At 54.1% G+C, this 12,030-nt stretch overlaps 1 protein-coding gene across 1 annotated transcript; it reads right to left on the minus strand.

Moving 5' to 3' along the window:
- Positions 1-90: 90 nt before the first annotated feature.
- On the minus strand, positions 91-11,110 carry LOC133156485 (receptor-type tyrosine-protein phosphatase beta-like). Its single transcript, XM_061282235.1, has 30 exons — positions 10,895-11,110; positions 8,588-10,374; positions 8,211-8,484; positions 7,825-8,100; positions 7,468-7,734; positions 7,122-7,388; positions 6,789-7,052; positions 6,459-6,722; positions 6,112-6,375; positions 5,759-6,022; positions 5,414-5,683; positions 5,084-5,347; positions 4,653-4,919; positions 4,034-4,330; positions 3,579-3,869; positions 3,358-3,507; positions 2,987-3,236; positions 2,827-2,921; positions 2,642-2,750; positions 2,507-2,584; positions 2,365-2,385; positions 2,011-2,092; positions 1,840-1,930; positions 1,698-1,774; positions 1,486-1,620; positions 1,284-1,406; positions 1,057-1,220; positions 858-993; positions 666-756; positions 91-425 (listed from the first exon to the last, which is right to left on the minus strand). The coding sequence occupies exons 1-30, from the start codon at positions 10,944-10,946 to the stop codon at positions 397-399; spliced, it is 6,999 nt and encodes a 2,332-aa protein (XP_061138219.1). The 5' UTR covers positions 10,947-11,110; the 3' UTR covers positions 91-396.
- Between the last annotated feature and the right edge of the window lie 920 nt (positions 11,111-12,030).

Here is a 12,030-nt window from a genome sequence, read left to right on the forward strand (position 1 = left end):
GCAAGGCTATCCCAAGCCAAGCAGCTATTAGCCAACCAGCTCTATCTACCATCTGCGCACGCGCAGACGAAGTACTCCGTCCACGCATCATCAGAAGACGAAGACTTTAATGGCAACTTCAATATGCATTTCGATCACATTGATAATAGTGCGCATTTGTGTGCTTTACGCAACAATAAATTTGCTAAGATCAACAACAATGATAAAATAAAATATGTAGTTAATATATAATATACAAGCTTGCGCAGTGTAAATGACTATACTGTACAACCTTTAACAGCAATGTGCAAAATCGTCTTGCATAAAATTAAAAAACAACCCATATAGGCCACCAGTCATATTTGGATGACATCTCCAGACTTCTCATTTCACTGACGTCATACATACGGTGTGATGTTATGATGTTAATGTCGCCCGTACAGCATCTGAGGACACACAACATAACACAACGTTGATCACTGCACGCATACACAAAGAGGCATTTTTAAATGTAAGTAGAAAAACAAACACAAAAGAACACTGTGTTTGTTTTTCTACTTTGTTTGCTTAATTAGCAAACACACAAAGAGCAGATAAAAGAGGCCAATTAACACAAAAACTCAGGATGCAACCCAATTCCGAGACAGGCACCAAGCCATCGAACCACAGACTAAAAGCCAACTGACCTGCCTGGCTCAAGCCGACGTTTTCATACACAATCAAGTTCCTGGCTCGCAGCACGTCGCTGATGCACTGATGCACAAAGGCGTACTGACGCTGCGCACACACACATACATACACACACGAGAAAGGTTTAACCCACAGGCCGGTCACGTCAGGCTCAGGGACAGCCACGGCGGAGGGAGGGAGAGATGTACCTCGGTCTGCAGCATGTGTGAGCGGTGGAGGCGCAATTGCCATACGCAGCCGTAGATGTCCAGCGTGTCCGACGAGTCCAACTGCTGCAGGAGGCGGTCCAGCGCCACGAAGGTCCCTGTCCGGCCCACTCCGGCGCTGCCGCAACACAAGGGCGGTGTCAAACGGACGCTTTTCTCGGGGCCGCCGCGTGTTGCCTACCTGCAGTGCACAATGGTGGGTCCTCCGGCGCCGCTCCGGTTGACAAAGTCTCTGACGGTCCGGACAAAGTGGACCAGCGACTGCGTGCCGTCAGGAACGCCGTGATCAGGCCACACAGTGAAGTGGAAATGACGAACCGTGTGCACGCGCCGTATGTCGTCCTCCTGGTACACATGAGACTTCAACACCTGGACGCGCACACACACATTCGTCACGGCCTCGCTTACGCTGCACACGTTGAATTCTCGGATGGTCCACTCGGGCAGCACCGACTCGGAGGTCATGTGGACAATGAGGTCTCCGTAGTAGAGGGGCTCCCGTTCTGCCGGCCAGTAGCGGTCGCACTTCACCTTAGGGCGCCACACACACATAGAGGCAATTCTTCAAAAGCTCAAACGCTCCTTCGGTGTGTGTGTGCGGGATACGCACGCGTCCTTTCTCCACACACTGCGTGAGCATGACTACGTTGCGAACATTTTGCTCCCAGACCATCTTCCAGAAATCATCTTTGGTTCCCGGCAGCGGCCCCTGGGTGGCGATGTACTCGCGGCGGGAATTGTTGCCCTCAAAGCACAAAGCACGCAACTTCAAGGTTGCCCTGGGACAGTGTGTGTGTGTGTGTGGGGGGGGGGGGGTCTCACAGGTATGTAACTGGCATTGATGTAGTCGGAGCAAAGTTCGTCATCCACGTAGGACAACTTGACTCTCGTAGCGTCGTCTACAGACACAAGCTGTCAGTGACACAGGCGCAGGCGCGAGCTCGACGATTGGCGGGCGTCTCACAGGGCAGGATGTTGTTGTATCGGTTCTTGCCACGGTTGTCGGGCAGCAGAGCGGCGTCCGTGCTCTGGTTGCGCCCGACGTCCTTCAGACTCTGCCCCCCGGGAAGAAAAGAAACGATGAAAGGCCACAAGAAAATGTGGGAGAAGAAGAGAAGAAGATGGCAAACGACACCTCGTACTGCTCGGAAAGCAGGAAGTGGGCATCAGCCTGGAGCTTGTTGTAGTGCCGTTCAAAGTCGGCCACCTTGACGGGGCTGAAAGAACGCCAAAAAGTCAATGTGAGCAAAAGCATTTGTTACAAGCTACTCAAACGTGTTTACAAAAAAATTAAACATTTAAACAATAAAGAAATGTAAACATATAAAAAACTGAAAAAAAGTTTAAAAACGACCCCAAAAACATTTAAACAATATTTTTTTTTACAAAATAAAAATTTAAAAAATAAAAAACGACCCCAAAACAATGTATGTTAACAGTTTTAAAAAATACAAAAAGTATGATTATTGTGATTGATTTTTTTTTTTACCTTGTCATGTGACAGGGCTTTCTGCAACAGAAAGAAAGAAAAACAAGAGTTGGTGGCTTCGTTGAATAAAGACCACTTGCCTGACATTACCAGTGTGTGTGTGTGTGTGTGCGTGTGTGCGCACGAATGCGTGTGAGCTCACCCTCTGAGCCCCAGATGATTTCTTGGCAAAGGTCGGTCTCTCCTCAAACCCATATTGATCGACACGCTTTCCTGCACACTTTTAAAACACACACGAGTCACTCTTCTGGATGTTGCTCTCTCACAAACGACTTACATTTTGGGTCGCGCATGTCGCCTGTATACGATGAGCATCACCAGCATCGCCAAGGCAACCATCACGAAGACGGCGGCAATGATTCCTCCTACCAGGGCGCCGGCGGGGTCTGCCGACGGTACGGGACGAGAGCAGAGTTAACAGGGTGGTCACCACGGCGACGACACGGGCCAACCTTTCCTGACCTGTTGTGGTGCGCACGGGTAGCGACAGGAAGGTGTCGGCATAAAGAGGCGGAGAAAAGCCATCGGGAACTTGCGTGAACGCTCGCACGCTCAGCCTGAAGCACAGCAAACACAGCGGCCGCTCACATATGTGTCAACACAAGGGGGCGCTATTGGGCACCTGTAAGCGGTCGTGGCTTTGAGGGGTCCGTCACAGAAGCGTTGCAGGTGGCGCCGTGCGTGTGTGGGCTCACACGAACCCCCCAAGACCTCCGTCCCGGCCCCCACGATGATGTCATAAGCGCAGGCTTCAGCCGAGCCGGCGGCAGCGGCAAACAACGACGTCTGGTACGACTTGATGGACGAGTTGGACATGTAGTCGGCGTACGAGGGCAGAGGGTGGCGCTGCTCGGGAAGAATGCGGTCTTCACCTGTGGGACGATGGGACCGTTGTGAAGAAGCTTTTTCAGTTTTTGAGAGGCCGTGGAATTTTGTCAAAAGTAAAGCTTGAACAAAAATTGCGCATCATCAAGCGGGTCGCTCCTTTCCTGCCTTTGGACTCGGTGACGACTACGCTGAAGAATTTGACGGCGCCGTTGATGTCGCTGAACCAGCTGCAGTTGAAGTGGAACAGGATGGACGAACGGGTCGCCCGGGCCGAGGCGGCGTCCACTTGCGTGCCGATGTCCGGCACTGGGGGGCCTGCACACAAGGCAGGACGCCGACAGTGAGCCCGAGGCAGGCCCACTTCAGCGCCGCTGTCGGGTACTTACGGTCGATCATGGTGAGCACGCCGTCCCGGGCTGCCTCGCTGGCGCTGTTGTCCGAGATTACTTTGACGCGCACGCTGTAGCGCTTGTGAGGCTCCAGCAGGTCGATGACGTACGCGGCCGGACGCCCCTCCGGGCGCCGATCCAAACGCCGCGAGTAGACCAGACTCTGCGAGTCCTCGCGAGCGCACTCCACCACGTAGGAATCAAAGTCAGATTCCGGGGGCGCCCAGGAGCAGGAGACGGAAGTGGAGCTCTGAGGGCGACAGCGCAGGCCGACCACGGGGGATGGCTCTGCGGAAAAACAGCGCTAAGTGCAAATCATGTGACGGATTTCAAAAGGAAGCAAGCTGTTAGCGTGCCCAGAGTTTAAAGGTCACGGGTTCAAGGAACCCTAACACACCTGATTGAAATGATCAAGATTGATGTGTCACAGATATGTGGGTGGCGCCACCTACTGGTGCGGATGCTGCCCTGGATGGGCAGGCTGTAGGAGGGCGGGGCCTCGCCCCCTCCCTGCGAGCTTCCGCTGACCGTGCGCAGGCTGAAGTTGTAGAGGCGTCCGGGGAACATCCCTCTCACGATGCGACTCCCGGACCGACGATTCTCGTACGGGTTGACCAAAGAGCCGCGGTCGCCCGGCGTCCAGCGCACCTCGAAATCGTCGAAATCCGAGTCCGGGGGGACACTCCAGGTGAGGTCCAGGGATGTATTGGTCACCCCTCGGAAGAGGAAGGAGCTGGGCGGTCGGGGAGCTGAAAGGACAGTTGCCAAACTCAATTCGGTCCGTCCTGATCCAAACCCAAATTTGCTATTTTCATTAATTTCTTAAATAAACAAATATATTTTTTTTAAAATAAAAATAAATAAATTAATTAATTAAAAAAACGAGCGAACGAACAAACAAACAAACAAACAAACATATACAATAAATAAATAAATAAATAAATAAATAAATAAATAAATAAATAAATAAATAAATAAATAAATAAATAAATAAATAAATAAATAAATAAATAAATAAATAAACTGTGTGGAAACTCATGCTGATGATTTGGATGAGTTAGGGTTACTTACCTGTCCTGGCGTGCACGCTGGCGCTGTTGGCGAGATCGCCGCTGAGGCTCAGGATGTCAACGCGGTAAAGCCGACCTGGCGTCAGGCCGTTGAAAACAAATTGGGTGACCTCAGAGCCTAGATGCTCCTGTGCCCGCAGCGAGCCGTTGGGGGCGGAAAGCGAGACCAGGTACCCTGACACGCCGCCCTGGCCTCGCCGCCACAAGACCTGCAGCTGGTCGCAAGCATGGCCGCTTTGGGCACGCAGAGACGTAACGGCGGACGGGACTGGGAGACAACACATCAGGGACATCAGCGTGGCTACAAACACCACCATGACGATGAAGACGTTAGCGGTGATGGCGATGATGATGAAGATGATGATGCCGATGATGCTGCCGGCAAGGATGGCAATGATGATGTGTCGGCAAACCTCCGGAACGCACGCTGACCTGTGCCGGCCCAAATGCTGGAGCTGTTGCTCAATTGTCCGCTGCGCGTGACCACCACCATCTTGTAAGCGGAACCGGGGTTGAGTCCTTGGAAGGAGCAGGCAAGGCCGGAAGGCCCGACCTGACGCCGCTCCCGCAGAACCTCGTCGGCGCCGTACAGGAGAACCTCGTACGAATCCAAGTCGCCCGCCGGCCGGGACCAACAGAAGGCCAGAGCGGTGCTGGTGTTGCTTTGGATGGACAGCTGGGTGGCGGCTGCCGGACCTAACGGGAAAAGGAAGCGAATGGTGAACGGCACGTGGAGCGTTTTACACAAGCGGGAAATCTTACGTGTGCGGGCCTGGGCGGCGGCGACGAGGCTTTGGACTCCCCCGCTGGTGGTCCGGACCAGGACCTTGTACTGCCTTCCTGGGCTGAGATGGTCAAAAGTGTGGCGTGTGAGCGCAGCGGTCAGTGTGGTGTTGCCAAGGATGGCGCCTCGTTCGTCTAAAAGCTGCAGGAAGTAGCCGTCCGACACGCCCGCCGCTTCCCGCCAGCTCGCCAATAGACTGCCGGTACCGACCGGGTTCTCCACCCGCAGCGCCGTGACTGCCGACGGAACTGAACAGAGCACGCCGAGCAGCCCGCTTCAGAGAACTAGCTGCACCGAAACGGCAAAACGGAGCGGAACCTCACCTGTGCGTGCGCTGGTCGTTAGGTGGCTGGACAGGTCGCCACTCAGTGCCTGAACTGTCACGCCGTACAGTTGACCTGGCTGGAGCGAGCCAAACTCGACCTGATTCTGATGTCTGAGCAGGTGCCGTGCGTCCAGTTGATGGTTCTGTCTGTACAGTACCACCACGTATCGGTCCACGTCGCCTTGGCCCGGCGTCCAGCTCACCATCAAGCTGCTGCTGTCGCCGCCGTTGGTCACCTGGATGTTCTTCACCTGGCTGGGAACTGGACACAAAACCAAAACGGCAATCCTCATGCATCTCGGCCGGGCAGCGGAACAGAACTCGTGACGTGTCCGCTGTGCGCTCCCGAACCGGTGCGGCCCTCGATAAACTGGGTCCTCTGGTTGGGTCCGCTGAAGGTGGACACCAAGACTTTGTAGAGTCGTCCGGGCGTGAGTGAGGTGAGCTGGCACTCGGTCACGGCGCCGCCCAGGGTGAGCGGAGGGAACACCTTCATGTCGCTGAAGAGCAGCTGCACCTGATAGTGGTCCACGTCGCCCGGGGCCGCCGTCCACGACACCCAAAGCTCCTGCGAGGTCTGACGGGCCACGTGCAAGGAACGCACCGCCGCAGGGACTGGGGAAAACAATCGTACCTTCTGCTGAGTCCTCGCTCAATCAAACTCGCGTGCAAACGGCGCCGGATGCAAAAAGGCTCACAGGTGCGAGCGTGGGTGGAGGCGCTGGCCTCGTAGCTGCCGCTGCGCGTGCCGACCACCACCGTGTAGAGTCGTCCCGGGACCAAGCCGTGAAAGACGCACTCGTTGCGCAACCTGGACACCGTCTGGTTCTGCAGCACCGTGTTGTCGTGCGTGATGGCGACGCGGTAGAAGTCAAAGTCTCCGGAGGCGGGACGCCAGTACACCTTCAGAAAGTCGTCACGGGCGCCGTGGATCGCGGTGGGGTTCTGGACCTTGGACGGTTCTGGCCGACGACAAACGAGTCAAAAGGAACTCCCAGTCAGAACCATTTTGTGTCTGCTGCACTCACGGGTCCTCTCCAGGACGGAGGTTTGGTTGCGGAGGCTTCCGCTGGAGGTGCTGATGGAGATGTTGTAGAGGCGTCCCGATACCAGGGAGCTAAAATCGCACTGGTGACTGCTTTTGGAGACCACCAGCGTGTGAAGTGTCTTGTCTCGTTCCCTGAGAGCCACCAGATAGCTGTCCACCTCCCCCAAAGCGGGACGCCAGGACACGCTAAGGAAGTCCACGCGTCCGTTGTTGCTGACCGTCACCTCGCCGACAGCAGCGGGAACTAAATTTGGATTGAGGTGTGAACCAGAAGAGCCACAAACACTTGTTTTGATGCCATCAAGAGTCTTACCTGTGCGGCCCTCGGCCACCGTCTGCCTGGACCGGAGTCCTGCTCGGACCGTTGTCACCACCACCCCGTAGAGGGCGCCGGGCCTCAGGTCACGGAAACCCAGACTGGCGTCCTCGGCCGGCACACTTTGGTTCTTGATGACGCTCCCCTCGTGGAGCAGCAGGACTAGGTACAAGTCCACCTCCCCGCTGGCCTGCTCCCACTCAGCCAGGAGGCTCTCGGTGCTTCCCAAATTACGAACCTGTAGTCCGCTCACTTGAGATGGAGCTGACAACCAAGAGGACATAATAAGACCACCACAACCATCCATTCATCTTCACAAAAAGATGCTGAGGCTCCGTCTTACTGGTCCACAAGTTGATGGAGGCGGAGCTACTCAGGTTGCCGCTGGTAGTTGTCACGGTGACGGTATACAGACGTCCCGAGGTGAGCGTGCCAAAGGCGCAGCCGGTGGCCTCCCGGGGGAGGAGCTTCTGGACAGCGGCCGAGTCTGGCCGGGCCGCGCCGATGACCGTCGTGAAGCCGTCCCACTCGCCTCGCGGTGGGCGCCACCGGAGGTTTACGGAGGACTCGTCCACACGATAGACGCAAAGCTCCTGAACTGGCCTGGGGGCTAAGAAGCAAAAAACACTTGAGAAACGGGAAGTCCAAACACCTCGCAACAGAACAGAACAAGTCATGTTTGAGGGGAAAGCAAACCGACCCAGTCGTGCTTGGCAACGCGCCGTGTTCACCAGCATGCCGCTGTGGACCTTGACCTCGGCGCCGTAGAGGCGGCCCGGCACCAGGCCCAACTCGCCGGCGGCCAATACGTATTCCCGGTTCGTCTTGCCGACGCTGTCGTTGACCAGAACTTCCGAGCCGTTGCGCAGCAGCACGCCGTACTTCTCCCAGTCGCCACTCGGGGGCGTCCAGGCCAGACGTAACGCGGTGCCATTTGAAAGCGACATGGCCGACAACGCCGACACCGCCTCAGGAGCTGAAACACCCACGGGAAACATTAGCTTGATTTTTTTTTCTGCGCTTGTGGCACCCTTGACTGATGACTTTCATACGTTGACAGCTAAGATGGCTGACGTGGGCGCTTACCTGTGCGCACCTGCACTTGTCCCAGTGGTCCGTGTAGGGCCGAGGCGACGCTGACGCCGTACGTGCTTCCCGCCCGCAATCCTGTGACGGCGCAGGTGAAGTTTAGGGCAGCGGCCGCCACTGGCTGGCACTCGCTCACGCTAACGTGGCCGCCACGCCAGGCCGCCGCCGTTGCTGTGAAGTTGCCGCACAATTTTTGGGGGTTGACCGTCAGCAGCGCCCAATTTACGCCGACCTTCACCTTCCCGAAGGTCACCGAACAGCCAGGCCGACTCTGAAATGTCAGACACACAAAAAAAAAAAAATGTAAGTCTAAGCAAGCCGGCCGGCAAAGTGGCCAGGGCACAGCGATAGGAAGGAAAAGTCACTCAACTTACGGGCGAGTTGACCTTTGGCCCGGTTGCTGCGGGACTGCTTGTTGTTATGGCAATCGTTACCAATGCATGGCCTGCCGGGCTTGTGGGCGGGGCTGAAGATGTCGCTGGCCTGCTTGCGGGAGCGAACAGAATCGAGGTGGGCAAGGTGGCAGAAGCGGGGCTAGAGGCCGCAGGAAGGCTGGGAGTGCTGACAACAAGGGAGGCAGGGGTGCCGGCCCGAGTCCGGGCGGGATTGGTTGCAGCGGTGTTGCGATGAGTTGAGCCAATCGGGCTGCTGCCAGGGGAGGTGGGACGACCGGGATCGGCAGGAGTAGAGTCAGACGTGGCAGGGGTGCCTCGGCTCGCTGATGTCACGGCGGAGATGCTGAACGCCATCTTTGTTGTGACCTCACTTGACACAAGCGGCTCATCTGATAAGCTGAACGGAGGCGGCGCTGTTTTTGAAGTTTGTGGCCGGTCAGAAGGCGATGTCTCCGATATTATCACCTTTGTTGTTTGCCGCCAATCAGGCATGGCCGTAGTCGCCGACGTTATGGGCTGTGACGTTTGTGGCCAATCAGAACCGGTTAGAACCGGGGTCTCTGATATTATCATGGTGGATGTTTGCTTCCAATCAGATTGGTCTGAAGTCTTGGATGTTAATGTCTTGGACGTTTGTGGCCAATCAGACGTGACCGGAAGTGGAGTCTCTGACGTTGCCGTCTCTGATGTTTTCGGTCTATTAAATGCGGCCGGCGGAGTCTCCGACATTATCGTCTTTGATGTCTGCAGCCAATCAGACGCAGACGTTGGCATCTTTGACGTTTGTGGCGAATCAGACACGGTGTGAGGTGGAGTCTTTGACGTTATTGTCCCTGACGTTTGCTGCCATTCTGACTTGGGCGGAGGCGAAGTCTCTGATGTTGCCTCTGACTTCATCTCTGATGTTGCCTCTGACTTCATCTCTGATGTCACCTCTGACGTCGCCTCTGACGTTGCCTCTGACCTCGCCTCTGAGGTCGTCTCTGAGGTCGTCTCTGAGGTCGCCTCTGAGGTCACCTCTGAGGTCACCTCTGAGGTCACCTCTGACATCGCCTCTGACATCGTCTCTGACATCTCTGACGTCGTCTCTGACGTCATCTCTGACGTCGTCTCTGACGTCGTCTCTGACGTCGTCTCTGACGTCATCTCTGACGTCATCTCTGACGTCATCTCTGACGTCATCTCTGACATCATCTCTGACATCATCTCTGATGTTGCTTCTGTCTCTGACGTTGTCTCTGAGATCTCTGATGTCGTCTCTGATGTCGTCTCTGACGTCGTCTCTGACGTCGTCTCTGACGTAATCTCTGACGTCGTCTCTGACGTCGTCTCTGACGTCATCTCTGATGTTTGTGGCCAATCAGACACAGCCGGACGCGGAGTCTCCGATATGGTCATCTTTGACGTTTGTGGCCAGTTGAATGCAGCCGACTGTGAAATCTCTGACATTATCGACTTTGACGTTTGCTGCCGATCAGATCCGGTTGAAGGTGGAATGTGGGAGGATATCGTCTTTGATGTTTGTGGCCAATCAGACGCGAGCGGAAGGGAAGTCTCTGACGTTATCATCTTTGTCATTTGCGGCCAATCTGACGCTGCCGGGGGCGGTGTTGCATTTGAGTGATCAGGCGTCACCGTGGACCTCGGAGATACAAGGCCAAAGGTCACGTGTTGGGATGGTGAAGCAGTGGGTGACCCTAAAGTTGACCTTGTCACCGCTAAACTTTCTTGTGTCCTTGAGGAATGCCTAAAGGTTGAACCTTGATCTGAATGGAAGAAAAAAGAAAATATCACAAAAACACCAAAATCATTAAGGTGGGATTTCAAGCCCATTCTGAAATTAAAGGAATGAGAGCAATATTAATATTTAATACAACTTTATTTAACAGCTACAGCTGTAAGAAAGAACGTATAAAATAATGATACAACTGCAAAGAGTGAAAACAGTCAATTAAAACACAAATAAATATACAGTAGTAGTAATCTACCTAAAGAGTAGACACCAATAACAACAAAGTCAGTCTTAAATTGGGTTGGAAGACATCGAATAACAATAAATAAGAAAAATAAACATCTTTGTCCAGATTTTCTGCCAATTTGCTTAAGTGGGCCACCCAAAAATTAGGGTTTGGGTTACATGGGGCCCCCGGGCCATGAGTTTGACACCTGCGTGGAATGTACAACATTGTTGGAAAGTCTTTGACTGACCATGAGTAGCCTACCACCAATCATCGGAATTGAACGACGAGCCTTTGACGAAGACGACAAATTACTCGAATAACTCACCAGTCGCACAAGTGGTCATCAAGAAGCCCAGGAGAAGTAGAAGCGCGTCCATGTTGTCAGCCGAGCGCCGCTCATGCTGCACGCACGCGGGCAGGCAGGTAGGTAGATAGGTCGGTCGGTAGATTCTCCTCGCGTCGAAACGTACGCTCCAAGGCAAGGGAAGGGAGGGAACAAATCGAGCGTCTCCTCTCGTCACGGGCGGCACCGGGTACAGGAAAAAGCCCAGCGGCGACGCTTCCTTCCATTCAATTCTTCTACGCACACTTTTAGCACGCCAGGAAATTCCACAAAACACCTCACGCTCCCACGGCCAAGAAAACACGTCAACAATTGCAAAGACGGTACACTTTATCGTTGCAAAATGTTCTCGGCGATTTCCTAGCAAGGACACAAACACCAATTAGTCCTTCCCCAATAATAATGCTGCCTTGTGAGATGCTGTTTTGAGGGTCTGGCGAAAACTCATGAAACTTTCAGACCTGGCATGAAATGGGTATTTTCGACCGTTACTGTGGCCAACGTTGCGAGGACCCTTGAGAGCTGCTCACTTTCTGTTTGGAAGATCATTGTCAAATTACACAATTGATTTGATTTGATTTGATGTAACGAATTATTTAATCCACATTTCTTTTTTGCAAAGCAAGGCGTTTCTATTGTGCTTTGGACTATAATGGACTTTCGTGACAAAAGTTTCTTTTTGTTTCCATGACCCTTGAACAGGCAAGCACACGCCTCAAACGACCTCCGTGTTTCCCTTCCCTGCAACAACACACGCGCACACACACACACACCCTGCCCTGCAGTGGCGTAGCCAGGAAGTTTTCCAGTAGGGGCGGGCGCCCACAGGAAAAAAAATCGAACATCACCCACGCCGTTCGCTGATCGCTAAAACAACATCCGGGTCCGGGAGGCAAACGGTGAATAGATAACATCGCGCACATAGAATAGCGCAAGCACATTTGCGCAAGACCAAAAGAAAAAAAACGGCATGAAAATGACGAATCGAAAAAGCTCGATTTTTTTCAACCGGGGCGCGCCCCGGCTCGCCCGGCTTGGCTACGCCACTGCTGCCCTGGACCACACCAACATCCTGACCCCTCACACACGCTCGCATGCACTCACACACGGTGAATGTA

The sequence above is a fragment of the Syngnathus typhle genome, linkage group LG7, assembly GCF_033458585.1.
Source record: "Syngnathus typhle isolate RoL2023-S1 ecotype Sweden linkage group LG7, RoL_Styp_1.0, whole genome shotgun sequence".
Lineage (NCBI taxonomy): Eukaryota > Metazoa > Chordata > Actinopteri > Syngnathiformes > Syngnathidae > Syngnathus > Syngnathus typhle.

Bases quoted from the DNA above. Each gene is read 5' to 3' on its own strand.
- LOC133156485 (XM_061282235.1), bottom strand. From the start codon at position 10,946: ATGGACGCGCTTCTACTTCTCCTGGGCTTCTTGATGACCACTTGTGCG. The intron at 4,331-4,652 runs GTAAGTAACCCT...CTGTCCTTTCAG, and splicing joins CAGCGTGCACGCCAGGACAG to CTCCCCGACCGCCCAGCTCC. The intron at 2,386-2,506 runs GTGAGCTCACAC...TTTCTGTTGCAG, and splicing joins AATCATCTGGGGCTCAGAGG to AAAGCCCTGTCACATGACAA.